The sequence below is a fragment of the Odocoileus virginianus genome, chromosome 6 (assembly GCF_023699985.2).
Source record: "Odocoileus virginianus isolate 20LAN1187 ecotype Illinois chromosome 6, Ovbor_1.2, whole genome shotgun sequence".
In the NCBI taxonomy this organism is placed as follows: Eukaryota; Metazoa; Chordata; class Mammalia; order Artiodactyla; family Cervidae; genus Odocoileus; species Odocoileus virginianus.
Genome location: NC_069679.1, coordinates 47,188,620 through 47,203,651, shown reverse-complemented (window position 1 = coordinate 47,203,651; position 15,032 = coordinate 47,188,620). Strand labels below are relative to the sequence as shown.

At 40.2% G+C, this 15,032-nt stretch overlaps 1 protein-coding gene across 2 annotated transcripts in view; it reads right to left on the bottom strand.

Moving 5' to 3' along the window:
• DMXL2 (Dmx like 2) overlaps nucleotides 1-14,405 on the bottom strand; it is a 169,825-nt gene extending 155,420 nt beyond the window's left edge. The window contains exon 1 of one of the 2 annotated variants that reach the window (XM_020869203.2): nucleotides 13,786-14,405. In XM_020869203.2, coding sequence (XP_020724862.2) covers nucleotides 13,786-13,872 — 87 coding nt within the window. In that variant the 5' untranslated portion in view covers nucleotides 13,873-14,405. The remainder of the gene's footprint in view (nucleotides 1-13,785) is intronic. The other variant, XM_020869204.2, reaches the window with a different exon arrangement.
• Nucleotides 14,406-15,032: the final 627 nt, after the last annotated feature.

Below are 15,032 nucleotides of genomic sequence, written 5' to 3'. Positions count from 1 at the left end.
AAGACACATGTTTCCCACTATTCACTGCAGCACTATTTACAACAGCTAGGACACAGAAGCAACCCAGATGTCCATCAACAGAGGACTAGATAAAGAAGCTGTCGTGTGTGTGTGTGTGTGTGTGTATATATATATATATATACACACACACACACACATACAATGGAATACTACTCAGCCATAGAAAGGAATGCATTTGAGTCAGTGCTACTGAGACAGGTGAACCTAGAGCCTATTACATAGAATGAAGTAAGTCAGAGAAAAACAAATATCATATTTTAGTGCATATTTATGTAATCTAGAAAGACAGTACTGATGAACTTATTGCTGGGAAGCAATGGAGATGCAGACATAGAGAACAGACTTGTGGATACAGGGCCAGAGGGACAAATGGAAAGGATAGCATGGAAACATATACAGTACCACATGTAAAATAGATGGCCAATGGGAATTTGCTGTATGATTCAGGGAACTCAATGAGGCTCTCTTGACAACCCAGAGGGATGGGGTAGGAAGTGGGAGGGAGACTCAAGAGGGAGGGGACACATGTATACCTATGCTGATTCATGCTGATGTATGACAGAAATCAATACAATATTGTAAAGCAATTATCCTTCAATTTAAAATAAATTATTTTTTAAAATACAGTTCTTTGAAAAAGTTCAATTTAACTTACAAACCTCTAGAAGTATACACAGAAAGGAAGAAGACACAAGTTACAAATATCAAGAATAAAAGAAAGAATATCAGTACTAACCTTGCAAACATTAAAAAGATACTATTAACAACTCTACACACATAAATCTAACAGTGAAATAGAAGAAAAAGACTAATTCCTCCAAAATGAGAAACTACAAAAACACACCCAAGATGAATTAATTACCTTAATAATTCTTTAACTGTTAAAGAACTTACAGAATGATACCAACTCTACCTGATCCCTGATAGAAAACAGAAAAGGAAGAAACACAAACTCATTTTACAAAACCAGCATTACAATGATACCGAAACTAAAAAAAATAACATGAGGGGAAAAGACAATGGGTCAAGAATGAACACAGATGCAAAAACAGTCAACAGAATATTAGCAAATCAAATCCAGTCCTATGTAATAAAGATAATACATACCATAACCAAGTGGGATTTATATCAGCAATACAAAGCTAATTCAATTTGAAAAATATCACAATAACTTATCACACTAACAGCTTAACGAAAACATCACATGATCATATCAATGAAAAAAAATTTGACGATATTCAACATGTCTTTGTGATAAAAACTTTCAGAAAAAAAGGAACATTTTTTTCAATCCTATAATGCACATACAAAAAACAAAATCTAGGACTAGCCAGTGCAGTAAATACAATAGAGCAAATTATGTATTACTTAAGATAGGATTAGCAAATGGATTTAGAAAAAACCAATTAGTTGATTTCTGAAAACAATGAAAATACAGTAGAGATAGTTTTAGACATAGAGCTAAAAGTCTAATATATGTTTAATATATTAGTCTCATGAGGGCAATGGGGCAGAGACAATATTCAGTGAACTATTAGCTGAAAAATTTCCAGATTTGATGAAACACATCAACTCATAGGTTCAAAAATCTCAAAAGTCCCAAAGAAGATTTAAAAAAAAAAAAAGGCACACTTAGATGCAACACAGTTAAACTCCAGAAAGACAAGAAAAATCTTAGAAGCAGTTAGAGGGGGGAAAAGCAAAAATAAAACTTCCAAAGGAGCAACAGGCTGGCAGCTAACTTCTCAACACAAGCAGTGGAGGCCAGAAGACAATGGAGTGACATCTTCAAGATGCTAAAAAGAAAATATTGCCATCCTCAACCTAGCAAAAATGTCTTTCAAGAAAGAAACACAAAACCTAAAGTCAGTAGAAGGGAGGAAATAATAAAAATCAGAGAGGAAATAAATAGAGATTAAAAAAATAGAAAAGTCAATAATACCAAGATCTGATTTTCTGAAAAGATAAAAATAGACCTCTGGCCAGGCTTACCATGAAGGAAAGAGAGAGGAGCCAAATAAACAAAATAAAAAATGAAAGAGGAGAAATAGCAACCAAAATCACAGAAATACAAAATACCGTAAGAAAATATTAACAGCTAAATGCCAAAAAAAAAAAAAAAAGTACAACCAAGAAGAAATGGACAAGTTTCTAGAAACATATAGCCTGCCAAAACAGAATCAAGAAGAAACATAATTTGAATCCTCCCAGACTTCAGACGATACTATTAAGCTACAGTAATCAAACACTGTGGTATTGGCACAGAAACAGCCATATACATCAATGAAACAAAATAGCCCAGAAATAAACTGACACACCTACCATCAATTAATCAACAGAGGCGGCAAGAATACACAATGGAGAAGAGTCTCTTCAGCAAACATAAAAACATTTTTGTATTTTAAATTATACCACATTAAAAATTATTACAAGATAAAAAGCTATAATTCCCTGTGCTTTACAATATATCCCTGATGCTTACCTATTCTATTGGGTTGCCCAAAAAGTTCATTTGGGAACCCAAACGAACTTTTTGGGTAACCCAATATATACAGTACTCTGTATTTCTTAATCCCGTTTTCCTCATTTGCCTCCCGCCTTACCCCTCCCCTTTGGTAACCACTAGTTTATTTTCTCTGAGTCTGCCTCTGTTTTCATTTTTGCATACCATTTGTTTATATTATTTTTTAGATTCCACATGTAACATCATGAAGTGTTTGTCTTTACCTGACTCACCTGACTAAACATGGGGCTTCCCAGGTGGCTCAGTGGTAAAGAATCCACCTGCCAAGCAGGAGACATGGGTTCCATCTCTGGGTCAGGAAAAATCCCCTTGAGAAGGAAATGGCAACCCACTCCAGTATTCTTGCCTGGGAAATTCTGTAGACAAAGGAGACTGGCAGGCTACAGCCCAGGGTGTCACAAAAAAGTGGAACACAGCTAGCAACTAAACATCAACAACCCTAAGCATAGTATTCATAGGTTCATCCACACTGCTGCAGAGGGTAGAATTTCATTCTTTTTTATGGCTGAGTACTATTTTATTGTATATGTATATGTGTATATATACAAACACACAAACCCCACGTCTTCTTTATCCATTTGTCTACTGATGGGACATTTAGGTTGCTTCCATATCCCAGCTATAATATAAATAAACATCAGGATGACGGTGTCTTTTCAATTTGGTGTTTTCATTTTTTCTGGATATATACTCAGGCATGGAACTATATGATAGTTTTCATTTTCTGAAGAACTTCCACACTGTTTTCCATAGTAGCCACACCACCATTACATTTCTACCAAGAGTGTACAAGGGTTTCTTTTTTTCTACATTCTCTCCAACATTCATTATTTGTAGACTTTTTGATGACAGCCATTCTGATAGGTGTGAGATGATATGTCACTGCTGTTCTAATTTGCAGTTCTCTGATGAAAAAAAAAAAAGTTCAGCATTGATAATTATGTGCCTGTTAGCCTTCTTTGGAAGGTATGTCTTCTTTGGGAAAAACAAAAACAAAGAAACGTCTACTCAGGTCTTCTGCTCATTTTTTTATTGGGTTGTTTGTTTTTTTATTTTTCTTAACCTATATATTTTGGACATTAATCCTTTGTCAGTCACATCATTTGCAAATATTTTCCATTACACAGGATGTCTTTTCCCTTTGTTAATGATTTCCTTTGCTATGCAACAGCTTTTAAGTTTAATTAGATCCCATCTGCTTACTAGTTCCAGTCTTAATCCTACCACAGGTTTTGCTGTGTGGCTTTCACTATATTCTTTAATTCTGAGATTCAAAATTCCTATATCAAATCTAAATTGTAAAACGCTTCATTTCATATAACACTTTAACATACAAGATGAATATTAATCCTTTCATTTAAAAAAAAAAATGTTTCTATATATCAACCACATACAACTGGCCCTATTAAATATTGCCAGAAAGAAGAGCTACTGTTCAACCACTTTAGCAATTTTACTAGTTTACAGCTAATAACAATACACACCAACAGTATACAACAGTGCATTTTTAATAGCTGGTTTGCCTTAGAGGGTATGCACAATGCTTAAGCACTCAAATATTTTTTCAAAGATAACCAGGAAGTTAGGCTAAACAAAATTCTACTGGGAAAAGGGAAACTCCCCTTTCCACTTTCTATATTTCATCATTGTTTGCACTGTTGTGTTTTTAATACTAGATACCATATTAATAGTATTAAAACAAAAAATCGAGTTCTTAATGACTTTTGTTTGCTTTTGGTTTTAATGGCCAAACTGGCCTTTTGATTATATAAAATTTTTTCAGCATAAAATGATAGCCATGTTTAAATGTTCCACGAGTGTATTTATTAGCACATTCTTTTTTCTTTTTTTGTCAGTGCCCCAAGGTTATCCCCCACCAGGTGAAAGCATGGAGTCCTAACCACTAGACCGCCAGGAAATTCTCAACATTCTTAAAATTACTTTCCGAAAAAAATCTTGTTTCTAATCAGGAATACTGCTTTGGCTGAGTTCAGTTTACCACCATGTGGGGCAACCACCTCAATCAAGTCTTTGTTGGACTCCTCAATTTTCAATTTCAGGCCCCACTCCACATCAGCTATTTTTTAAAACCTGTAACTTAAAATACAGAATCCCTACAGTCCAGGTATTAGGCTAATCTCTTATTTTTTAGGTATTAAGAGCCTTTTAAAAACACAACTGTGAAAATTTTAGAACTGCTTAATGGGCATATGCATCCTTAGATTAAACCAGGAGCTTCCCAGGCGGCTCAGGGGTAAAAAAAATCTGCCTGCCGATGCAGGAAATGCAAGAGATACGCGTTTGAGTCCTGGGCTGGGAAGATCCCCTAGAGCAGGGAATGGCAACCCACTCCACTATTCTTGCCTAGAAAATCCCACAGACAGAGGACCCTGGCAGGCTACAGTCCATAGTATCACAAAGAGTCAGACATGACTGAGCACACACACACACACGCACACAAATTAAACCAAACCAATAAAGCTTTATAACTGGATTGTATTCTCTGAGCTTTCCCTGCCCCCATCCTATAACTCATTTATATAAATATGGCCTAGTTGCCATTGACCTATATCAAAAGTATCATAAAATAATCTTATAAAAGTAGTCATGTTTACTTAAGAATGTTTCATATTATACTAAGGTCTCCTTTTTCATCTATTAATTTATTGGGTACTTTTTTTATACCCAACAAGTTTTTGTTCTAGGTGCTTAAAGAAATAGCAATAAAGGGCATTGAAGGCACTTGGGTCTTTTCTCTGGGAAAAAAAAAGTCATCTGAAAATTTTGAACAAGAAACCAACAAGATCTGATTCATACAGTAATAGGATCATTCCAACTATTATGTTGAAAATAAACTGAAGAAGGATAAGACTAAAGACAGACAAGGCAGGGAGACCCATTAAGAACCTGTTGCCATAATTTTGGAAAAAGATGATGGTGTCCTGGTCCAGGGTGGGAGCAGCACAGGGGGTGAGTGGGCAGATTCTGGATGCATTTTGAGGAAGAGCCAACAGAAATTGCCAACATTAGGTCTGGGGTAGAAATGAAAGAAAAGATTGCAAGAGAACTGAGGGAGGAAAAAAGATAAGGCAGTCATTTACTGATTGAGAGAAGGCTGACGGAGGAGAATACGATCAGACAGCTATTACATCCAAGAGGGAGATGTCAAAGAAACAGCTGGTTACAGCAATCTGAAGTCAGGCTGAGAAGTACTTAGAGGAGTAACAGAAAACCAGGAGAGGAAAATGAAGAAACCATTTCAAAGAAGAAGAAAAAGCCATTTTATAGAACAGCAAAAGAAAAACTGTGAAAGCAATACCCTTGAGTAGGTGGGACCTAGGATTAATTAGGGTTTCCCATAATGGCAGCAGCATTGACAATTCAGGCTAATTCTTCATTGGGGGGGGGGGGGGCTGTCATGCACATCATAGGACATTGATCAGGATCACTGGCATCTTCCCACTAGATGCTAGTCCTTCCCCCACAACCTTATCAACAACCCATCTCCAGATACTGCCAAACGCCTTACGTGGGGGTAAAATCACCTCCAATTTAAGATCATCAGTACCAATAGAGGAACTGGCCTTTCCTGGAAACACTGACAATTTATCCATATAAAAGATGCTATGGTTAGAGTACATGATAATAATTTGAATATCTCCTTCTGATTAGATCCTCTTGACTAGAGACATAGTCAGGGCCAGAGAAAACATGAGGAGGCTGCTGGCATATCACAAAACCAAAGTCATTACTCCTAGAAAAATATCAGCCTTATTACTGAACTGCAGCTACCATATAAGCTATCTGTGTCTCTGAATTCAGACTGAGTCAAAACTTTTTTTTGGGGGGGTGTCTCTCTATGCCTCCTTGAATAATGCTCAAATAGTCGCAGGTTTCCTAGGTTTCTTCTAAAACCACAGAAGAAAATATGACTTAGTATGAATTAAATTATTATTCCTGAAAGGGTCCAATTTTTAGAGGAATATCCCTAAAGGAACACATATCCAATGATAATCTAAGAGGATGTCATTTATGCCTTTCAAATCACCACACCAAATTATCACGTACCATGTTTAAAGGAGTCTGGTTCTATTTAGTGACCCCTTTATACTGAGTGACTTCTCCATTAAAAAGATGTAAACTAACCATATTTTTTTTGTGTTTAGGATGGAGGGAAAGAAGAGCATTAAAGGAGTCTTAGCAATCATAACATGAGAAAGATTGAGAATAAAAGCACAGTCAATTGGTTTCCCGTGTTATATATCAAGTGCCAGGGTTACGTGAGCTATAGTCACAGCACCTGTGTAGCCTGCACCTGCTTCCTTAATAACAGGTCCTAATACATCATGAATTAGCGTTCCAGAGCAAAAATACAATGAAAAAGGATTCTACAGACTCAAAAAAATTGAAAACCCTGAAACTTCTCATAATATTAAAATATTTGGTTTCCAAACTTGTTTAAAAAGTAAGCCACAAGTTAGAAAACCCTTACTGAATCTGAATTACAGATATTCTCTATTAGCATCGCCTTTTAAACACTGCTTTGCATTCTATCATAGAAGGAAATTAAAATGGTCAGGCAGGCATGACTTGTTTTTCCACTGTGCCTTTGAGGTTGTAACCCAACATCCTATACTCTTTTTGATGATCAAATACTGAGACTGATTTGTTCTGTCTCAAGATCCAAGTTTAAAAAGATATTAAATTTTTTTATTGAAGTATTTACATATTTACACAGCTATGTTAGTTTCAAATGTACAGCAACATGACTCAGGTATACACATGTATGCATTCCTTTTCAGATTCTTTTCCCTTGTAGGTTATTGTAAGATGTTGAGTACAGTTCCCTGTGTTATACAGTAGGCCCTTGCAGTTTACCCATTTTATATATAATAGTGTATATATGTTAACCCAAACTCCTTTTTCTCCCCCACCCCCACTATCCCTTTTGATAACCATGTTTGTTTTTTATATGAATCTCTTCCTGTTTTGTAAGTAAGTTCATTTATAGCATCTTTTAAGATAATTTCTAAAGTCATCTTTTAAATACCCAAAAAGCTAAGAACAGAAAGTAAAGGAGTAAATCTATCTAGTGGGATAGAGACCCTGAACACCATCACCCTGGCCCCATCTCCCACTCCGCACTGCACTCTGATAGTACCATGGACCAGATAGTTGAGGATACAATCATAAACAAGAGCCTCCTTCTCAACTGTGAGCCCAAAGAAGACCCACTATTTCACAAAGGCTCTGTATGGCTTAATCTCTGAGCCAGAATGGAAGTCCAGGTTCCCTGACTGTGAAGTGTGACCAACAGTTTCATACATACATACAAGTGGACGGGCAGTGTACACAGACTCCAGACCCATCACCTCACCACAGTTACTTTATGCTTCTGGTTCCATTTTCTCTTTGCCCCTTGGCAATCTCTAGAGAGGTCCATATAATGCCATCCAAGGCCTGAATACTTAAAGAGAACCTAATTTAAGAACCTCATTCTACAGATGATAAACCTAAAAAAGTTTCAGTGATTTAACCAAGGGTCCTATGAGTAGTTGGTCTCTCACCTCCCATTTCTGGGGAGGCACTATTTGGGGCTGTACCAGAGTTTCAGGGTAGCTGCTAAGAGTCTTCTCTAAAAGGCAGGCTAACAATCTACACGGGGACATAAGTAAAAAACTTATAGCACCTCCTATTCACCTAAAGGCTAACAATGAATAAAAGGCTACAAACTCTAAAAAGAAGTATCCATTTAAACACACAAGAAACTACTCTCCCAGAATAAATGGGCCAATTTCTCTTGGAAAACAAGTCCACTCTAAATTCTCGACTTCTGTCTTTTGCTTTATTCTCAGCATAGGTAAAGTCCTTAATATCTGTTGATAACCAGTCAGTATAGCAGCAGTTTTTCTGTCCAACTCCCCAGTTCCCCCGACCAAAAGTGATCTCTTTTTCCTCTGAATTCCCACAAGAATTTAATACCTCACAATACCACACAGTTGGATTGCTGTGTTGAATTATATGTCTTAATTCCCCTGGTAGATTACCAGGTTCTTACACTTTTTAATAAACTCCCTGAAATCAGGACTATGCTCGGTTCTTTTAAATCTCCACAGAGCCACACACATCCACGTGCTCAACAAATATGTTAAAACGTATAAACAAGCTGATTATTTTCAAAGTTTGGTGTTGCTATAATTCTAGGACTAGAATACTATTATGCTACAATAGAATTAAAATTTATCTAAATGTCAAAAAAAGAGCATATAATATTATCTTCTAACTTTAAAAGATTTTTTTCATTCACTTCATCACTAGGGGAAAAAAAACAATAATAAAAGTCAAGAATGTCAGAAAATACATTTTCCTAAAAAGCTATAGGTAAAGGACTTCCCTGGTGGTCCAGTGGTTAAGAATCTGCCTGCCAATGCACAGGACATGGGTTCAATCCTTGACCCAGGAAAATCGAACATGCTGCAGGGCAACTAAGCCCAAGTGCCACGTCTACTGAGCCCATGCACCTAGAACCCATGAGCCTCAACTACTGAAGCCCTCACACTCTAGAAAAGAAGCCCATGCTCACCACAACTAGAGAAAGCATGAAGGCAGCAACAAAGACCCAGAGCAGCAAAGAAATGTAAAAAGCCACAGGTAATGTTTGAAAATCCTATTTCTCAAAATTCTAACTGAATTTGCTATTAATAAAGAAGTCTTGTTTTGTTTTTTTAAGTCCTGTGTTTGTTTTCTAACCACTTTTGTGAAAGAACAAGTCACCCAATAATGCATCCTTTGGGCTTCCCAGGTGGTTCAGTGGTAAAGAATCCTCCTGCCAAAGCAGGAGACATGGGTTCAATCCCTGGGTTGGCAAAGATCTCCTTGAGGAGGAAATGGCAACCCACTACAGAATTCTTGCCTGGGAAATCCCAGGGGCAAAGGAGCCTGGCAGGCTACAGTCCATGGTGTTGCAAGAGAGTCAGACACAACTGAGCAACTAAACAGGTACATCCTTTATATTGTACCGCTCCTTGACTTGGCTGCTCTGGGTCTTTGTTGCTGCCCGCATGCTTTCTCTAGTTGTTGTGAGTATGGGCTCAGTAGTTGTGGCACACGGACTTAGTTACACGCAGCATGTGGGATCTTTCTGGGCCAGGGATTGAACTCATGTCCCGTGCACTGCATTCGTTGTTCTTACCATCCAGAAACACCTAATACCACTCTCTGTCTTTCTAAGTACCAATCTTCCAAGAAATCTTTTCTTATCTTCCCAACTACATGTGATAGCTTTCATTTGCCTTCTATTGTAATTACATACATCATTTTTATCTCTGCCAGTACAAGTTTCCTGAGGCTAGAAATGGCTAATTTTTGTTAATATTTTCCAGTGTGTTGAATTCATATCAGAATAAATAACATCAACACCTCCTATATGTCTGAAAATATAGACTATACCTCTTAAGTGAAAAAATATTTTGATATTAATAATCATGTACCATCATTATTTTAATTAATATTCTAATGCTTCAGTTCAGTTACTCAGTCGTGTCTGACTCTTTGCAATCCCATGGACTTCAGCACGCCAGGCCTCCCTGTCTACCACCAACTCCTGGAGTTTACTCAAACTCATGTCCATTGAGTCGGTGATGCCATCCATCTTATTCTCTGTCGTCCCCTTTTCCTCCTGCCTTCAATCTTTCCCAGCATCAGGGGCTTTTCCAGCGAGTCAGCTCTTCTCATCAGGTGGCCAAAGTACTGGAGTTTTAGCTTCAACATCAGTCCTTCCAATGAATATTCAAGACTGATTTCCTTTAGGATTAACTGTCTGGATCTCCTTGCAGTCCAAGAGTCTTCTCCAACACCAAGCTTCAAAAGCATCAATTCTTTGGTGCTCAGCTTTCTTTATAGTCCAACTCTCACATCCATAAATGACTACTGGAAAAACCATAGCCTTGACTAGACTTACAGAAAAGTAAAATTAAAAAACTAAAGACTATTTTCAGAGAGTAACAGGCAACATAAATAAGGAGAAATTTACACTATCTGCTGCATTAAGCCTTAAACATCCACCTACCTACCTATCTATAAGAAGGTAGTTGGAAATGTCTTGATGACATAATAAAAGTACAACAAAGCTCATACATGGTAGAAGATCAACCCTGAACTATCTGGGACCTAGCTTATTGCAAGATAACAATATTTCCAGAACTCAGAACTTATATTAAAAAGAAAAGAACGATTTAAAGGTGGCATTTATGTTAGTGTATTTATAAAATTACAACGGAGTGTTTTAAAAAACTGTCAAAACACAAGTGAAAGGCATCACAGCCCACATGCCAGCACTAAACGTACCCTCATCACTGAGAAACGTACCCTCATCACTGGGACCGTCCACCACAAACTGCACCACCACGTCAACAGGGCAGAGGTCATGCCCTGACAACACAGCCACCACACACAGTGCAATATATATAGATGACTGTTTTTCAATTACAATGTCATGAACACATCAAAATTCTTCTAACTCTTTTTCAAAAACTTTGTGTGTAGACTGATATAACTGATCTGCCCAATTCTGAAAAGGTCCTCAGATTACTACCGGCTAGCTCCAAGACAGTCTTTCCTTCTACACTGGCCACGTCTAAGCCTTCCACATAAACACACCCTTCAGAGCAAGCACTCTGACACGAAAGAAAGATATTACAGGAAAAAAGCCCACCAGATGAGAAGTCACAAGACTTCCATTACAGCCCTGGCTGGTCCCCTTTTTAGTCACTTGACTCAGAACTAGAGCTGTTTCATCTGATTCCTGTACAAATCAAATGGCATACTAACATAAAGGAGGTTTGTTTTTTTTAATTTCATTTTTTTATTTTTTTAATTTCATTTTTCCCTGTACTAGCACTGGCATTGAAATAACTGGTAGCTGATTCCTGAGCACTGAAAACAGCTTGTTCTCATTTTTTTCAAGCAACTCTGTTCTTCACAGAGCCCAAAAGGTCATTTCTAGTTCAAGGCAAAATTATAGCTGATCAGTGCATTCAAAACCAAGATATTAAAATGAGATGGTGTACAACAAGAGTGTAAATTCCAAAAGACCAGTGTCACAGGCAGCCATCCTAAACCAGGTAAACTGTGAGTCATTATTTGGGAAAACAAAAAGGATTCTCTTGTTGCAACATAAAAATGTAGGCTGGAGTAAGAAGATTAGTATGTCTGTAGCAGAGGGGCCAAGATAAAGAGTACACACTCAAATATAAAGTCAAAGACGGCAGAAGAATATCTGACAAGTTTAAATTTCACAAAACAGCTATCAGGAACAACTAAGTATTACTGAGCCAAGAATAACAGGGTAAAACGGTATCTGAAGATTATTATACCAGCAGTTGTGTGGAGGATGAACTGAAGCAATCAGAGATGTCAGGAAAACCAGTTTTGAAATCCTTAATATTAAGTAATACAAATAAGGTTCTACAATAAGCTAAGGACATGAAAGGGGGGTAAATCTGATAGTCACTGCAGAGAGTCAGCTAGACTTGGGAACAGACTAATGAAGGAGGAGGAAAAAGATTTGAAAATTATTTCCAAGGACCTGGTCATGGGCGGCCTACACCTGCGCAGCATTAACTGGCTTTTCCTGACTGCACCTGAACCTGTTTAGCCCTATATACCAGCCTCACAATAAGACACCTCTCTACTCTAGATAGAAACTAAAAACCACCACCACCATAATAGTATACAGATACCCCATAAACCAAGATTCCAGATTGGTTTCTTAATGCAGAAAGCCTGCTCTTCTAACCCTGGGGAACTTCCTCTCCAGCTACAAAACTAGGGGAGAATGAAATATCTTCTACATCCCCCAAACTGTCTACACACTTAAAGCCCAAGTTCACCACCACATGGATCTTTTAGGTCACCAGTACACAAAACACAGATGACAACATTGACAGGGATAGGTATAACAATATAGTCAAGCAAATTATATTTTCTAATGGTTCATTCTAAACTGGTACAAAGCCAAGTTGATTACATTTACAATTAAAGTGCCCAAAAAGCAGTATTATGGGGTTATCTCTAAAGCATCACAATGATAGATAATTTCTGCTCCAGAATGCACTGTGCTACATAATGATTCTGCAGTTTTGCAGGAGCTTTTCTTATTTCTGTAGCTTTAAAAACATGCTTCTGGAAAGCAGACAAAGTGTTTCCCTTGTCTTAAAAGCACACCATTATACTATTTCCAACTTTACTAAGCAGAATGGTTATTAATAACAATGTATATTTAGTCGAGGTCTCATCGTCTACATTTAGTTCTGAAGAGGACGAATTTAATACAAAAAACTCATATTAGTCCATGGGAGTCTCTCTACTGGTAAAATAAGCTCCAGGGCTTGGTTTGAATTGGCTATACTAAACAACATCCCATTCTCAACGGGACTAATTCAGCCATGCTCCTTGAGAAACATGTCTGTTTCACCCAGATTTTTAAGAGGTTCTAACACATTACTGTTTACATACACTTTAACCTCACAAACAAAAACACTGTCATAAAATTTGCACATTGCCTTATCTTATAAACAAACCAGCCTACCTGGCAAACGGATTAAAATATTATCTAGGGAGGTTACCAAACCGTGATCTCGTGATAAATAACAGCTCTCCAGGCCTCTGTCACTCTAATTATTCCATTCTAGATTTCTCGGGGGCAGAGAATGAATTTTTCCATTTTCGTGTGGGAATTAAGATACTGCATATCAGGAGGCAGAGGGTCGGGCTAAAAGCCACCGGCTCCAGCGGCTCCTCGCGGCCCTAACACCGTGGGCAGGGGGAGCCAGGTGCAGCATCGCCTCCACGCGCCGAGACAGACCGAGTCTCTGCGCCTCCAAGAGCAGGTGCGAAACGGACGCTCTGGGCTTTCAGTGGTTTCACCTTCCTCCACCGCAGACCCGGGGGCCATCCTAGGCGAGGAACCTTCTAGTCCAGTCACCCCCAGGGGCCGGCTTGCTGAGGACGGACAATACGGGGGATTCCCAAATCTTCCCCCAGACGGGTAATTTCCTTCAGCAGTCGCAGGACTCACAGTCCCACGGCCCGCCCCCCTAAGCTGGGGTGCAAAGAGGACGCGGGCGGGGCCCCCCAACGCTTCGCAGCCTACCGAGGAGGCGTGGGCTCGGGACAAGGTGTTTCGGCCCCCGCGTCGAGCCCGCGGCCTCTTCCCCTCAGACTCCCGGACTACCGCTCACCGTGAAAGGGACATCCTCGACGCTGCCCACTGAGTAGCAGTTGTCTCCAGGGTTGACAGCTCCGGTGAGGACCTGATGCAGATGCATCTCCGGAGACCCGGCTGGTGAGGCGAACGCGCGAGGAGCGCAAAGAGCCCTGCTCCCGGCCCTCCTCCGGCCGCGAGAGAGCTTCCCGCTCCACCTCTCTCGGGACCCACCCCGCTGCGGCTCTGGCTTAAGGCCTCGCCCCCCCTTCGTCTCCCCCCAACGTCGTCCCGGCCTTAGGAGCTCCTCGGCCGCCGCCGCCCGGATCGCCGCTGGGCTGCGGAAATGCCCGGATGCTCCCACCGCCTGCTGCACCCGCGCACAAATGCGGGAGGAGAGCAAGTGTGCGGGAGGGGGAGGGGAAAGGGGTGGGGGAGAACGCGAGCCGGGCGCGTGCTGGAAGAGACGCTCCGCCCGAGGGAGGTGGGCGGAGCGCGCGTCCACCCTCTGGGCAGCGCCGGACGAGGGGAAGAGTAAATCCCTCCTCCCGCTGCTAAGCCCTCAGCGGGGTCCTTCTCCTCACGCTCCGCTTGTGCGCGTGCGCGCGCAGAGGTTTCCAGGGCAATAGCGCGCCTCACGGACCCCTGTCCCGGGATTGCGCGCGCAGACGTGCGGGAGTTCCCTTGGAGCCTCCGGGTTGCGGCCGCCGGGGGGCGGTCGCCGGGGTGGCCGCGGGGCGGGGCGGACGCCGCTCCTGGCCAAGGCCCAATCCCTCTCTCAGACGCACCGCTGGTGTGTGTTTCGTTCTCTGAGTCTTTAATCCATTACCAAGCACACTGCATGATGGTCAGTGCAATTGACCTCGGGAGGACACCCGTCACCAGGAAATTCCACCTCTGTAAATCTAAATCCCTTAGTGCTTTTTAAAAGTACAGTGTGTTAGGTATTTTATTTGATGTAAACAGTAAAAATATCTTGCAACTGGGTAGAGAAGCCGTCTAACAGCAAATTATTTTGGTTCCCCCTTTTCGTCACGAGTTTGTTCTAGACCATCGAAAGGGGCCCCCTGGAATGAGGGACTCCTCTAGACCTTTTTCATGCGTGATGTCATGGATTCCCTGATTTTTCTAGACTGTCCGTCACAAGGTTTTCAGCCTATGCTGTGTGTGTGATTTAAGTCACTGAGGCAAGGAGATAGAAGGGACCAAGATACAACTATAAAACCAAGCAGAACGCCAAAAGTGTTAGGATTGAGACACAAAAGTCTATGCACCACAGAAAAA